The sequence below is a fragment of the Macaca mulatta genome, chromosome 8 (genome assembly GCF_049350105.2).
Source record: "Macaca mulatta isolate MMU2019108-1 chromosome 8, T2T-MMU8v2.0, whole genome shotgun sequence".
In the NCBI taxonomy this organism is placed as follows: Eukaryota; Metazoa; Chordata; class Mammalia; order Primates; family Cercopithecidae; genus Macaca; species Macaca mulatta.
The window spans coordinates 43718167-43731526 of record NC_133413.1 but is presented as its reverse complement, the minus strand read 5'-3'; the positions used below and the strand labels follow the sequence as shown (position 1 = coordinate 43731526).

At 53.5% G+C, this 13360-nt stretch overlaps 1 protein-coding gene and 1 non-coding gene across 27 annotated transcripts in view; one reads left to right on the top strand and one right to left on the bottom strand.

The window, feature by feature from the left end:
• Positions 1 to 13360, top strand: part of ANK1 (ankyrin 1) — a 245627-nt gene that overhangs the window by 228920 nt on the left and 3347 nt on the right. For 6 of the 26 annotated variants that reach the window (XM_015145302.3, XM_077943550.1, XM_015145299.3 and 3 more), the window contains 4 exons: positions 1366 to 1663; positions 6210 to 6293; positions 7980 to 8045; positions 8364 to 8498. In XM_015145302.3, coding sequence (XP_015000788.3) covers positions 1366 to 1663; positions 6210 to 6293; positions 7980 to 8045; positions 8364 to 8462 — 547 coding nt within the window. In that variant the 3' untranslated portion in view covers positions 8463 to 8498. Of the gene's footprint in view, positions 1 to 1365; positions 1664 to 4552; positions 5147 to 6209; positions 6294 to 7979; positions 8121 to 8363; positions 8499 to 13360 lie in introns of those variants that run through there. The other 20 variants (XM_015145296.3, XM_015145295.3, XM_077943554.1 and 17 more) reach the window with 7 other exon arrangements.
• On the bottom strand, positions 9418 to 9485 carry MIR486 (microRNA mir-486). The gene has a single exon (NR_032537.1). It is a non-coding gene; the product is annotated as a microRNA mir-486 (primary transcript).

Sequence of the window (13360 nt, the reverse complement as noted above, 5' to 3'; positions counted from 1 at the left end):
GGCCTAGCCCTGTGAAGGAGACCGTGCCTGGCACGTGCCCTAACAGAGTAACCAAGCCCATGAAGCTAGGGAGGGGAGGGTGAGCAGGGTAAGCTGTACCTGCCTTGAGAGGAGGCTGGCGCAACCTGGCAGAGAAGCAGGAGGTGCGTCGGGAGGAAAGGGCCGTGGGCTTATGGGCTGGAACGGCAGCGGTGGCCGTGCTGAGAGGTGGGTGGGTGCAGGACATATTTCCGAAGCATCTGCTGGCAAATACAATGTGAGGTAAGAGAGGAAGAGAGGGGTCAAGGAGGGCAGTGATGTCCTCGACCTGCCCACTGCAAGGATGAAGATACCTGGGATGGCAGCAGGGATGGGGTGGGACAGGCTAGGGGAGAAGATTCTGAGTGTGGATTGGATCTCACTGTCCTGGAGATGCTGAGTAGAGATCCAAAGTAGACCTGTGAGCCAGACCCATCTCTACAAAATTTTTTAAATAGCTGGACGTGGTGGCATGTGCCTGCAGCTCCAGCTGCTCAAGTGGCTGAGGCGGGAGGATGGCTTGAGCCCAGGAGTGCAGAGCTGCAGTGAGCTGTGATTGTACCACTGCACTCTAGCCTGGGAGACAGAGTGAAGCACTGTCTCAGAAAACAACAAAGTAGAGATGTGGAGGAGGCAGCTGGATGCACACAGCTGTAGTTCGAGGAGGAGAGCTGAGCTGGAGACACACATCCAGGCACGCTGAGCATAGAGATGGGCTTTGGAACCATAGGATAAACAAGCTTGCTTAGGAAGCGGATGTGGACGATGGTGAGGTCTGAGAACTGAATCCCAGGGCGCTCCAATGTTCAGAAGTCAGGAAAGTTATGAGGAATCAGCAGAGGACACGGAGCAACAGTGGCCAGAGAGGAAGGGGGGACGCCAGGCCAGCACCTTCCAAGAGCCACGGGAGAATATGTCTCGAGGGGGAGAGAATGACCACCTTGTCAGATGAGGACTGCTGAATGGGAAGGGCCCAGAAAGCAGAAGGAGGTGGTGGCAGAGTTTGAGGATGTGGGATGAGAGTGGAGGCCCCAGTGTTTGGACCATTAGGGTGAGCCAAGTGCCCTGGGAGCCCCAAGGGCGAGCCATTCACCCACAGCGAGGGACCAGTGGCCTTTCCACCTGGACAGCATTAGATGGGCCACGTGTACCCCTCTGAACCACAGCAGTGAGGTGGGCAGTGTGCTCACGTGCTCCTGACCTTTCGGGGGATGAGAGGACAGTCCGTGTCCTTGATGAGCCAGAGCTCTGGAGGGGGAGAGTGTCTAAAAGGAGTGAGACTGATGGGTGACCAGGTGTCCTTTCTCTCTCCCCGGCCGGCCATCTGCTGCCTCCCCTGGACCCCAGACTGCAGGACTGGGATCCAGACGGCTCCATTGTCTCATACCTGCAAGATGCTGCACAAGGTTCCTGGCGAGAGGAGGTCACGCAAGACCCACACTTATTCCAGAGAACGAGCACCACGACCGAAGGGCTAGAGCCCAGTGGATCTCAGGAGTCCGAGAACGTCCTGGTGTCTGTAAGCGAGCACACATGGACAGAACAGCCCGAGGCTGAGAGCTCCCAGGCCGATAGGGACCAGAGGCAGCAAGGTCAAGGAGAGCAGGTGCAGGAGGCCAGGAACACCTTCACCCAGGTGGTGCAGGTAAGAGCCTGAGGGGAGCTGCATGCTGCTATTCCTTCCCAGCAGCGGAAGGGACCGGGACTCCAGGGCTGCCTCTCAGACACTCAAGCCCTGAGCTAAGCATATCTCCTTCCTTTAACACTTGTGGTGGTGCTTCCCTTTCTCTAGAAGTCAAGGGTAAGGCCTGCCTTTCTGCCTCCCGGATCCCTGCTAAGGTGCCTGTACCCATTGGGCAGCTGCTGATCAGAGTGGCTGAGCAACTTGCTCAAGACCACAGTTTCAGAAGTGGGCTTTGAGCTAGGTCTGGCTGACTCCAAAGTTGTGGCTTTTGTTGGTTTTCTTGTTCCGTCTCGTTTTAGAAAGGGCTAGGAACCCAGCACTGGGCGTCGGGCTTACTCTCCTCCTACAGTGTCCTGTGTGATGTGCCCAAGGTGCTCTCTTTCCAGCACGTCAGGGTCCTCATTGGTAAAGGAGGGAGTGATTGGAATGTCGCCGAAGTTACTTGGCTCTGGAATTCTGTGGCTATTCAGGTGGACTCTGGATGGCGGTCACCAAGTAGAAGAGGGGCTCTGGGATAGAGAGGTTTCCTCTCCTGCTCCTGATTTCCCGGGCCTCTCCCTCTCCCGGCCCTCCCTCCTTTCTTCCACTTCTCTGGACTCCCTTTGAGTTTGCTGAACTTAATTTTGTTTGATTCATTCCCCCCTCCCCATTCCCAGGCTCCATGATGATCTACTTGTGGCCAATCTTGTTTCATCTGCACCCCCACTTTCTCCCGCTGACCTATTATTTGGAAGCACATCCTGGCCATCATATTAATGGGTGTCTTTTCCATTTGTGTTCTTGTAAAACATGCACCGCTGTTCTCCACATTTGCGTGTTTAGTGTGTACATGAACGACATGTTCTGTCTTTTCCTGTTTTCAGGCCTCATCCAGGCATGGTGCTTCCTCCTCTCCTTCCTCTCTTTCTTTCCTTCTCTCCCTTCTTTTCTACCTGAACCTCAGACTCCAGGACTAGGGTGGCTCTGGAAGGAAGACCCTGAGCTGCCGGCCATAGAACTGCTAGGAATTCAGTCAGGTTTTATTTAGAATGCTCCCCTGCCAAGTATGTGCCCCAGGCGGGGCCAGCACCTGTGTGCACTCCTCACCACAGGTGGCCCGTGCATTTCTTCCATCAGGCCCTCCTGGGCACCTAGTTCTCCTGCTCCCAGAGCACACATGATCTTAACTGGGTCTCTTCTCCTGAATCCCTGGGGAAAGAGAAAGACGCCTATAGCACGTTTTCCCACTGCCTCTCTGCAGTCAGCCTTTGGTGGGGGGAGCTAGAAGGGCCTTCTAGATCACACATCCAACCCCCTCAATTATAAACGAGGGCACTGCAGACCAGAGGAGCCAAGGGCTTTCTCCAGAGTCACACAGTGGACCAATGTCAGGGACCAGGAGGGTCAGATCCCTCAGTTCCCAAGCCCTACATCCTCACGTCCAGCATGCACGTGCAAGGCCAGCATGCCCAGCCCAGAACTGGAGACGCTGATAGGAGGGCCCGGCAGGCTGCTGCCGGTGCCTGTCTCACAGGCCCCAAGGGCTGATAAGGAGACCCTTGAAGGTGACTGATGGTTTGCAAAGCACCCGCTTATTAGTATTTCCACTGGACCTCTGAAAACAGTGACAGGGAGATAGAGAGATTGCTTGTAACTTGGGACTTGGGAGGTGGCCTGAAATGACTGTGACCCAGCTGATTTCCCTGAGGACTTAGGAGGAAATATCTGAAGTTGGACTCTTCTTGACTGGGCCAAAACCAGATGTTTCCCCATGCCTGGCTTCTTTGCACATACTTTTCCCCATGCTTTCTTGTTGAAATGAGGAGCATTGTGGAGTGAAAGGCATTTGGAATGTGACTCCTCCGTTTACTTACTCCTCTACCTAGGCAGAATACTTTACTTCTGTTTCCTTTGTGTAAAACGGGAAGACGATAGAACCTCCTTGGTTAGGCTTGTGGTAAGGTGTCTCTGAATTAACGTGAAATCCACAAAGAACCATGCACTATCACAAGCATTTGCCATTATTATTCATAGTGTTAGCATTCAAAAGCGGCATGATTGTCCCAGCAGCCTTGAGGGAGAGGAGTGGGGAGAGCACTTTAATCCCTGCTTCACAGATAAGGAAACTGAGGCACAGAGAAGGTACCCAGCCTTCCCAAGACCCCACAGTAGGTGAGTTGCGGGGTCAGTCTGCTGTGTCCCGGATCTGTGTTCTTTCTGCCATGCTGCATTGCCACTCAGAGAGGAACAACCTGATCTAGAAAGTGAAATTTTTTCCAGCCACAGCTGCTGCGGCTGCATTTGTGAATCAGCTCTGTAAACACGAGTTAATATGCGTGGTTCCTGTTCAGTGGGCGTTGATAGCCCAGCCCTGGAAGAGCCTTTAAGGACAGGCCTTAAATAGACACACCAGCTCCACGCTTCAGTTTCGGGAGGCTGTGCCCCGTAAAGGAAGGGTGCAAAGGCCTGCGAGCTGATAAGAATTACAGACTGGCTTCCAGGTGGCCCCACCACCTGTGCTGGGCCCCTGCTGGGCTGACTTGACTGTCCGCGAGCCCATCACTCACCCTTTTGGGGCAATTTTTGAAACAGACAAGTGTTCAGGGTATTAGCTGGTCTCATCCCTACCATGCTGGGGAACATCATTCAGATCACTGCAGTAGCAGCCCGAGGAGACACACAAGTAGCTGGTTTCTCGGGCCATATTATTTTCTGAAAGTAAGAAACTTTCCGTGGGCAGAACTCTTTCTAGTTCCCATGGGGACGGGCAGGATAGGCAAGAGGCCGAGCCCCCACTTCCAGCTCTCTGGACAGGGCGGGGCAGGGCGGGGTTAGGCAGCAGTGGGTGTCACTCACACAGTGACTTTCACTTGTGCTTTCAGTGCTCAGGACATGGGCACCTGCCAGCTTCCTTCTAGCCCGGTTGGACAGCTCCAGCAGCTGGTTTGGGGAGCTAAAATTGTAGGAGCGTGATGTCACCCAGGCCACTAAGGGCAGAGCCTGGCTGCTGGGCAGAAGGGCACTTGGGCTGGGCTGCTTCAGCCGAGAGGGCCATTCGGTGTCCTACCCAGAGAGAGAGAAACAGTGAGAGACGAAGAGAGCAAACCAGAGAGATAGGGAGGGGGAATGCAAGGGGTCCCTGGGGGATTCAGGAGTCCCAGTGGAGAATGAGAGGTGGGCCCCCCGTGGCGGTCTGGCCCCTGGCTGCTCTGGTCCCCGGAGGACCGGGCTGGTGAGGAGGTGAGGATGTGGACTTTCGTCACCCAGCTCCTGGTCACACTGGTGCTGCTGAGTTTCTTCCTGGTCAGCTGTCAGAACGTGATGCACATTGTCAGGGGGTCCCTGTGCTTCGTGCTGAAGCACATCCACCAGGAGCTGGACAAGGAGCTGGGGGAGAGCGAGGGCGTCAGTGACGACGAGGAGACCATCTCCACCAGGGTGGTCCGGCGGCGGGTCTTCCTGAAGGTAACCGCCTGGCAGGAGGCCGGCGGGGCTGGCGGTGTGGGCGCCGGAGGCCAGGGCTGAGGGGACACTGCTGTGGGGAGCTCCGGACCCAGAGTTGGGAGACACTGGAAGAAAAGGACCAGGAGGTCCCCCCGGGATCAGGTTGTGTATGGGAGCCAGAGTGTGTATGGCGCCCACCAGAACCTGCCCTCTGGTGCCCAGTGCGTTGTGACAGTGACATTAAACACTCAGCTTTGGGTCTCAGGAGGCTGTGCTCGTCCTGTTTCCTTCTTTGTTTCTTTCCTCTTTCTCTCTTTTCTCTCTCTTCTCTTCTCTTTTTTCTTTTGTTTTTAAAGGTGAAGTCTTGCTCTTTAGTCCAGGCCGGAGTGCAGTGGCATGTTCATGGCTCACTGTAACCTGGGCTCACTGTAAATTCCTGGGCTCGAGTGATCCTCCCACCTCAGCCTTCTGAGTAGCTGGGACTACAGGCACACACCACCATGCCTGGCTATTTTTAAAAATTTTCTGTAGAGACGGGGGCTCACTATGTTGCCCAGGTTGGTCTTGAACTCCTGGACTCAAGTGGTCCTCTGGCCTTGGCCTCCCAAAGTGCTGGGATTGCAGGCATGTGCCACCATGGGATTGCACCTGGATTGTCCTGTTTCTGTCACCAACTGGCTCTGGGATTTCGGGCAAGTCACATTCTGGGTGATGCTGCCTGTCGAAGGGCTTTTCTATATTGCAAAGTGCTGTAAAAATAGGAAACAGGTGCCTCACTTCCTCTCTCAGGGCCTCCTCCGTCAGACTTGCATAATTGCCCCCATTTTGCCGGTTCCCAGGGGGTGTTGTGAGGGCCGAGTGCACAATTGCAAGCTTGGGCTGTTCATCTTCAGGCCTCCCAGACCCTCAGGGGCGTCGCCCACGCCCTGGGAGCCCTGGCGTGGCTCCCGCTGCATGCTGAGCCGGAGTTTCCTGCTGGGGGAGTTATTGGGCCATGGCTATTTTGGCTGCTGCTGTTTCATTTCCTCTTCCTCCCAGACTCCCACTCACCAATCTTGCATTTTCTCCTCTTCTCTAATTCCAGGGGAATGAGTTTCAGAATATTCCAGGGGAGCAGGTGACAGAGGAACAGTTCACGGATGAGCAGGGCAACATTGTCACCAAGAAGGTGGGTGTAGAGTGTTGTTCCCCTCTGTGCTGGGGACAGGCAGGTGGGCTAGAAGCTAAAAGGCGGTAGAAGCCAGCAGCTTCTCCCTGCTGCCCTCACAGCAGGTGAGCATGGCCAGGCTGGCTGCCCCTGTGCCCAGGAGGGATGGAGGGCCCAGGAGCTGGGAGCTTTGGTCATCTGCAGTCCAGACACGGTGTCCTCACAACTGCTTTGTCTGAGTCAACCTGAATAGCTTCTGCTGCTCCCTTCCAGAAGGGCCGGCCCCAAGGAAATATCCCAGACCTAGTCCCATGATACCTAACCCTGAAAACAGCTGTTAAACAAGCAGTTTGAGCATCCCAGGCCTACCATGGGCCTCCTTAAATAAAATGGATGTGGGCAGGTGTGTCGGCTCACACCTGTGATCCCAGCACTTTGGGAGGCCAAGGCAGGAGGATCGCTTGAGCCCAGGCATTTAGATCAGCCTGGGCAATATGGCAAGACTTCATCTCTAAAAAATTTTTAAAAAAGGAAGAAAGAAATACACACACACACACAAAGTTAGCCAGGCATGGTGGCGCATGCCTGTAGTCACAGCTATTCAGGAAGCTGAGGCAGGAGGATCACTTAAACCCAGCAGTTCAAGGCTGCATAAGCTTTGACTGAGCCACTGTACTCCAGCTCCAGCCTAGGTGACAGAGTGAGACCCCGTCACCATAATTAAATAATTTAAAGGAAGTGAAAACGCATTGGATTGGTAGCAGATATTAATTCAGAGACATGATCTTGCCTGTCAAGTATGGGGCACGGTGCTAGCTATGGGTAAAAGAGAGGAGGAGCCAAGGCAGGGTCTCGAATGTGCTTCTGCTGGGGTGCAGCTCGCATCACCTTGGAGCGAGGCTGCTTGTGTGTCTGTCTTTCCTCCCGCACTGTGAGCTGCTTGCTGGCAGGGACCGTGTCTGGCTGATGTTTCATCTCCCACTCAGACCACATGGCAGGTACAGAGTAAAGGGTTTGAATATTTGGACAGGTGAATACGGGAGTGGGTGGGTGAAAAAGAGATGCCCTCTGCCCTTAGGCGCCTGGGAGTAGAATGGGGAAGAGCGCAAACTTCCATCCATACCAAAAAGCAAAACAGAAGGCTGTGGGCTCAAGGGGGAGGTCACACCCAGTCACACCTTGGTCATGGAATGGCACTGCCAAGGCCCCTTCAGGGCTGTCTGGCAGAGGGTTTTCCGTAAAGCGATGGGGCAAAGGCTGTCCCTCTTCTTGGCCTCTCAAGGAGGGGCTCCTAGGACAAAGGCTACCTCCCCCACTCGGAGCTCATTCCTGGGACCTGCTCTTGAGGGCTTGACCAGCGTTTTTTGGTTTTGTTTTTGTTTTTGTTTTTTTTATACAGAGTGTTGCTCTGTCGACCAGGCTGGAGTGCAGTGGTGTGGTCTAAGCTCACTGCAACCTCCACCCACCAGGTTCAAGTGATTCTCCTGCCACAGACTCCTGAGTAGCTGGGATTACAGGTGCCTGCCACCGCACCCGGCTAATTTTTGTCTTTTTAGTAGAGACAGGGTTTCACCATGTTGGCCAGGCTGGTTTCAAGCTCCTGACCTCAGATGATCTGCCCATCAGCCTCCCAGAGTGCTGGGATTACAGACATGAGCCCCCGTGCCCGGCCTGACCAGCCCTTTCCTCCTTCCCTTCCTCTCCCAGATCATTCGCAAGGTGGTTCGGCAGATAGACTTGTCCAGCGCCGACGCTGCCCAGGAGCACGAGGAGGTGACTGTCACGGGGCCCCTGGAGGATCCCAGTGAGCTGGAGGTCGATATTGATTCCTTTATGAAACATGCCAAGGTACTGAGGCTCCCGCAGCCCTGGGGGACCCAGCGCCATCACTGCCGCCTCGCTCTGCCCATCTTGCCGGGCCATCTGCGTGACACCTCCCTCCGCTCACCTCTTCATGAGCTCCCTCCAGTCTCCCTTCTCCCCTGTGGGCAGTGTGTCTGCCGCCTCCGTGTAGCCTCCTTTCAATTTTCTGCCTGTGTTCTGCCCATCTTTGCCATCTATCCTGCTTTCTGTCTCTGCTGCTGTCTGCAGGTGGAGCTGAGAGGGAGTGGCCTACAACCGGACCTGATAGAGGGCAGGAAAGGGGCGCAGATAGTGAAGCGGGCCAGCCTGAAAAGGGGGAAACAGTGACCCCGAGCCGCTCTCCTTGGAGTAGCCTCTCGGGAGGTAACGCAGCCCTTCTCATCCCCTCTGCATGGCCTGTTCTTTGGTGGAGTGGCTGCTCCCTGTCTCACCCAATCCCCTCCCAGCCACCCCAGCATGATGTGGGACAAACAACTTGCGGCTATGTCTCGAGGCAGAAATTGTCGCTTCCCAGCCCTACTAACAGCGGCTCTGAGCCCCAGCTTCCTCATCAAGGAAACAGAGTTAATAACATCCACTTAACAGGGACCGCACGGTTTTGTAAGAATGCCTTTTGGGCCGGGCACAGTGGCTCATATCTGTAATCCCAGCATTTTGTGAGGTCGGGGCGAGAGGATTGCTTGAGGCCAGGAGTTCAAGACCAGCCTAGGCAACAGAGCAAGACCCCATCTCAAAAAAAAAAAACAAAAAGCCAGAAAGAAAAAAATGCTCTTTGAAGAGTAAAAGCACTCTGTAAATCTAAGTGGTAATATTATCTTGGAAACCAAGCAATGGGGGTCTAGAAGGTGGTGGACAGGGCACTGGAGAGGGCAGGAGAGTCTGTCTGGGCTGTGATGTTTCAACATAAGAGCTCCAAGACTGAGGACTGGACTGTCTCTTGAACCTGGAGCCCAGCTACAGTTCTGACCTGGCCAAGGCTTAGCTTCTCCTTGGTGTTTTGTGAAACATGTTGCTCCCTTGCTTTCTAGGAAAGGGCTGAGCTGACAGGCCTAAGGGGTGGACGACGTGCTTTCTGCAAGTCAGGAGACCGTCAGGGTTGGGGCCTGGGCCATGGTGCATGTGTGTGAGCACGGGGTAGTGTGGCCACGGAGCAGGGGCATGCCGTGCCGTGCCGTGCCATGAGGGAGGGACATGAAGACGCTGCACGATCGCGACCGTCTCCAGCAGGTGTGTGCGGTGCTGGGGGCTTCAGTGGCCGGCTCTGATCTCCATCCTCCCTGGGGCATCCTGTACTGAGCTGCCCCGAGGCCCTTCATGCTGCCCAGCTCGGGGCAGCTCAGTACAGGATACCTCGGGGTGGGAGTCAGCAGGAGGTGAGGGGGCATGGTGGCCCCAGTGCAGCACTAACCGGGTCGTTACCATTCACACCCCAGGGCCTGACTCTGGGGCCGAGCAGCAAGGAGGCTCTGGCTTTCCGCTTTCGGCAAAAATCAGGGCCTGCTGCCTCCTGAGCCACCAAAAGTGCTGACTCTGGGCTTCCCGATATATCTCAGCACTTGGGCAAAAAAGAGGACTGGCAGATCCAGTTATAGGATAAAATTAGACCTGACATCTCAGCAGCTTAAGGAGGTCACCGTGTTAACCCCTGCACTGCCAGGGGTCCCACTAGGCTGCTGGTTTAGAAGACTCTGAGTAGCTGCTGTTGGGTCCTGGAAAGAACCCAAAGATGCAAATAATGTTTAAAAGCAGCAAACGGAAAGGAAGAGTACACTCTTCTGACTTGTTTTTCTTATGGTAGCAGTGGCAGCTGTGGCTTTAGATTTCTGTTTGGCTCAGGTTCTATGGATGCTCCTGAGTGGGAGAGAGGCAGCCCAAAAGCCAAGCTAGGGGGAAGGAGGGAGCCTTGAATTTCATTTTAATTTGCTGTAAATGATCAGCAGTGTGGCTGAAGCCCCCACCCCAGGTGATTAAGGACCAGATCACACTAGCGTGGGTGTCAGAAACACGGAGCAGCCCGGCTCTGGGACAGCACTTTGCCCTCTGTCAGTGACAGGCACAGGGACAAGTGTGACAGTGGCGGCGGGGGAAGGGGGCGAGGAGGGGCGAGAGCAGTGGCGAGGGAGAGGCGGAGAAAAGCTCCTGCTGAAGTCCCAGAGGGTTAGGGGACAGCATTAAATGCCCTACCCTCCCAACCAGGGCTAAGGCTACAGAGAAGACGGTTGAGGGCCCGAAGGCTTTCTAATTTACTGCCCCCACCCCCGACAAGCATGTACAGTCGATCCTCATCATTCACCGATTCGGCATTTGCGAATTCGCCTACTCATTAACATTTATCTGTAGCCCCAAAGCTGACGCTCACCGTGCTTTTGCTCATTCATGGGCATGCACACAGGGGCAAAAAGTTTGAGTCGCCCAACACATGCAGTCCCAGTTGAGGATGGACAAAGCCACACTCTGCCTCGGTGTTTCATACTATAAATAAGTGTCCTCCTCACAGCTTGTGTAGTGCCACATTTTTCGAATTTTTGGTTTCATTGTTTAGAATGGCCCCTGAGGGAAACGCTATCTGGTGTGAAGCGCAAGAAGGCTGCGATGTTCCTTAAGGAGAGAACGGACATCAGATAAGCTCTGCTCAGGGATGAGTTAGAGTGCCTGTGCTGGTGAAGTCAGTGTTAATGAGTCAACCTTATATATTACATAAGGTGTCTTGAAACAGAAACGCATCTAAGACAAAGTTATGTATTCATCAGTTGACCAAAATATTGTGGTCAGAGGCTCGCGGGAGCCTAACCTTGTATTTCCCTTAGGAGCAGTGGTTCAGTATTCGCTAATTCCATGTTCACGCGACTTATTTGTTTATTTATTTATATTTTGACAGGGAGTCTTGCTCTGTTGCCCAGGCTGGAGTGCAGTGGCACTATCTTGGCTCACTGCAACCTCCATCTCCCAGGTTCAAGCAATCCTCCTGCCTCAGCCTCCTGAGTAGCCAGGATTACAGGCGTGTGCTACCACCCTTGGCTAATTTTTGTATTTTTAGTAGAGACAGGATTTCACCATGTTGGCCAGGCTGGTCTCGAGCTCCTCACCTCAAGCAACCCGCCCTCCTCAGCCTCCCAAAGCGCTGGGATTACAGGCATGAGCCACTGCATGTAGCCTCAAACAGTGACTAATTTATAGAACGGAGCTATTGCAAATGACTAGAATGGGCTGTATTTGTTTCAAAGAGTGAAAGCTGGAGCTTGTGTGTCTAGAATTAAGGCCTCTTCCTCCTGCTTCCAGGTTGTATGGCCTTAAGTCATGTAAAAGCCCTGAGCTTCAGTCTCCTCAAGGGAGGATGAAAATAGTCCCTTTCGATGTGTCACACTTCAAGAAAAAGGTTTCAAAATAATAATGGTAACTGTGAGCACTGATGTGAAGAGAGTAAGTAAGAACATATATGCCCTGGGACTCAAATAATTGCAGGTCTTGTTTGTAGTGTGACTCAGAGCAAGTCAAATGATCTCCCTAAGCCTCAGGTTCCTTAGCCATAAAATAGCAATAATGCCAGCATTTCCCTTGTAGGATGGTTATGATGGTTGCTGAGTTTATGTTTGTGAAAGGGCTGTCTAGGGCTGGGCATAGTGACTCATGCCTGTAATCCCAGCACTTTGGGAGGCTGAGGCAGGAGGACCACTTGAGATGAGCCTGGGCAATGTGGGAGGACCCTGTCTCTAAAAAAAATTTTTAAATTAGCTGGCCATGGTGGCATACACCTGTAGTTCCAGCCTCTTGGGAAGCTGAGGTGGGAGGATCGCTTGAGCCCAGGAGTTCAAGGCTGCAGTGAGCTATGATTGTACCACTGCAATCTAGCCTGGACAACAGAGCAAGATTCTGTCTCTAAATGAAATAAAAATAAAGAATGAAAGAGACTCTTTTCTAACCTTTTGAAAGGTGAGGGGACCCAGGAGAAGAGGTCAGAACAATGCAGGAGTCCTGAGCAGAGTGAGGTGACCTAGATCCTCATCCCACCCCTGTTCTTGCCACTGCACCTCCAGAGTCTCAGTTTACCAAGGGATGAAATGGGCAGTCATGCCAGCATGATCTCTGAGGTCTGAACTTTCTCTTCTGCTCAGTGCCTGGGCAGTAAAGTAGATGGGAGATCCTAGACTATCTTTCCTAGGCCGCACATTCCATGATGGTCTCTTATTTGAGGATTGCTTCCCCTTGGGGCAGGCACCGTGGGGAGCACCAGGAGGCTGTTCTTGCCCTCGGTGTTTCCAATCCAACCAGGGAAATATGCAGACATCAAAAAGCACAAACGGACAGAGACGGTAACATTTCTAGAGAGCCAAGTAATTGTTCACATTCATACAATGCTAAGCACCTATGTGTCTTGGCTTTTTTAAACATCACACCTCTCTAATGGGTAGGTCCTATTACTGCCCTCATTTTACAGCAGAGAAAACTGAGTCACAGAGCGGGTACGGCACTTGACTGAGGTCAGGCAGCACGGGACTTGAACCCAGGTGGTCTGGCTCCAGAGTTCATGTTCTTACCCATTCGACTCTGCCATCTCCCGATCAGAAAAGGCAGCCTCTTTTTTTTTTTTTTTTTTTTGTATTTTGTATTTTTACAAAATACAAAAGGGAGAGCTTCCAGAGTGGAGAGGGGTCTGCTCCAAGGATCAGGAAAGTTTTGTGGGGTGGAAATGTTGAGGGCGGCAGGCAGAACCCCTGCAGAAAGGAGAGTGGAAGGCAGCCTTGACAGGAGAAGCGTGACCAAAGGCAGAGAACAGGAGGGTAGAGCATGTTCAGAGGCTTAGAGGAGACAGTCAGGCCTGACTGATGTGATGGCCCGGCAGTGATGAAAGCATCTTCCCTCTACGGTGACAGCACTGTCCACCCACTGCGGCAGCGGTTCCTGGTTTTACAGTTCTACAGCAGCCCCTGGCAAGGAACCCGGCACCGCCCTCCCATCCCTGGGGAACCACCCAAGAGCTGAGCTCTCCCTGCCCCCTTCCAACACTCCTCCCCAACACCTTCACCTGGAGAACCCAAGACAGCTCCATGTCTGGGGATGGCACCACCTGGGGATGAGCTCCTGCCCCCCTGTGTCACTTCCTGCCCTGCCCAAGAGATTGTCACCTTCTCCCTATTGAAGCATCCTCCTTTCCCCAGTGGTCCCAGGGTCCCTGCAGATAGAACATGAGTGGCTGGTCTTGAAAACATGGAGTTTTCACCCCAGGT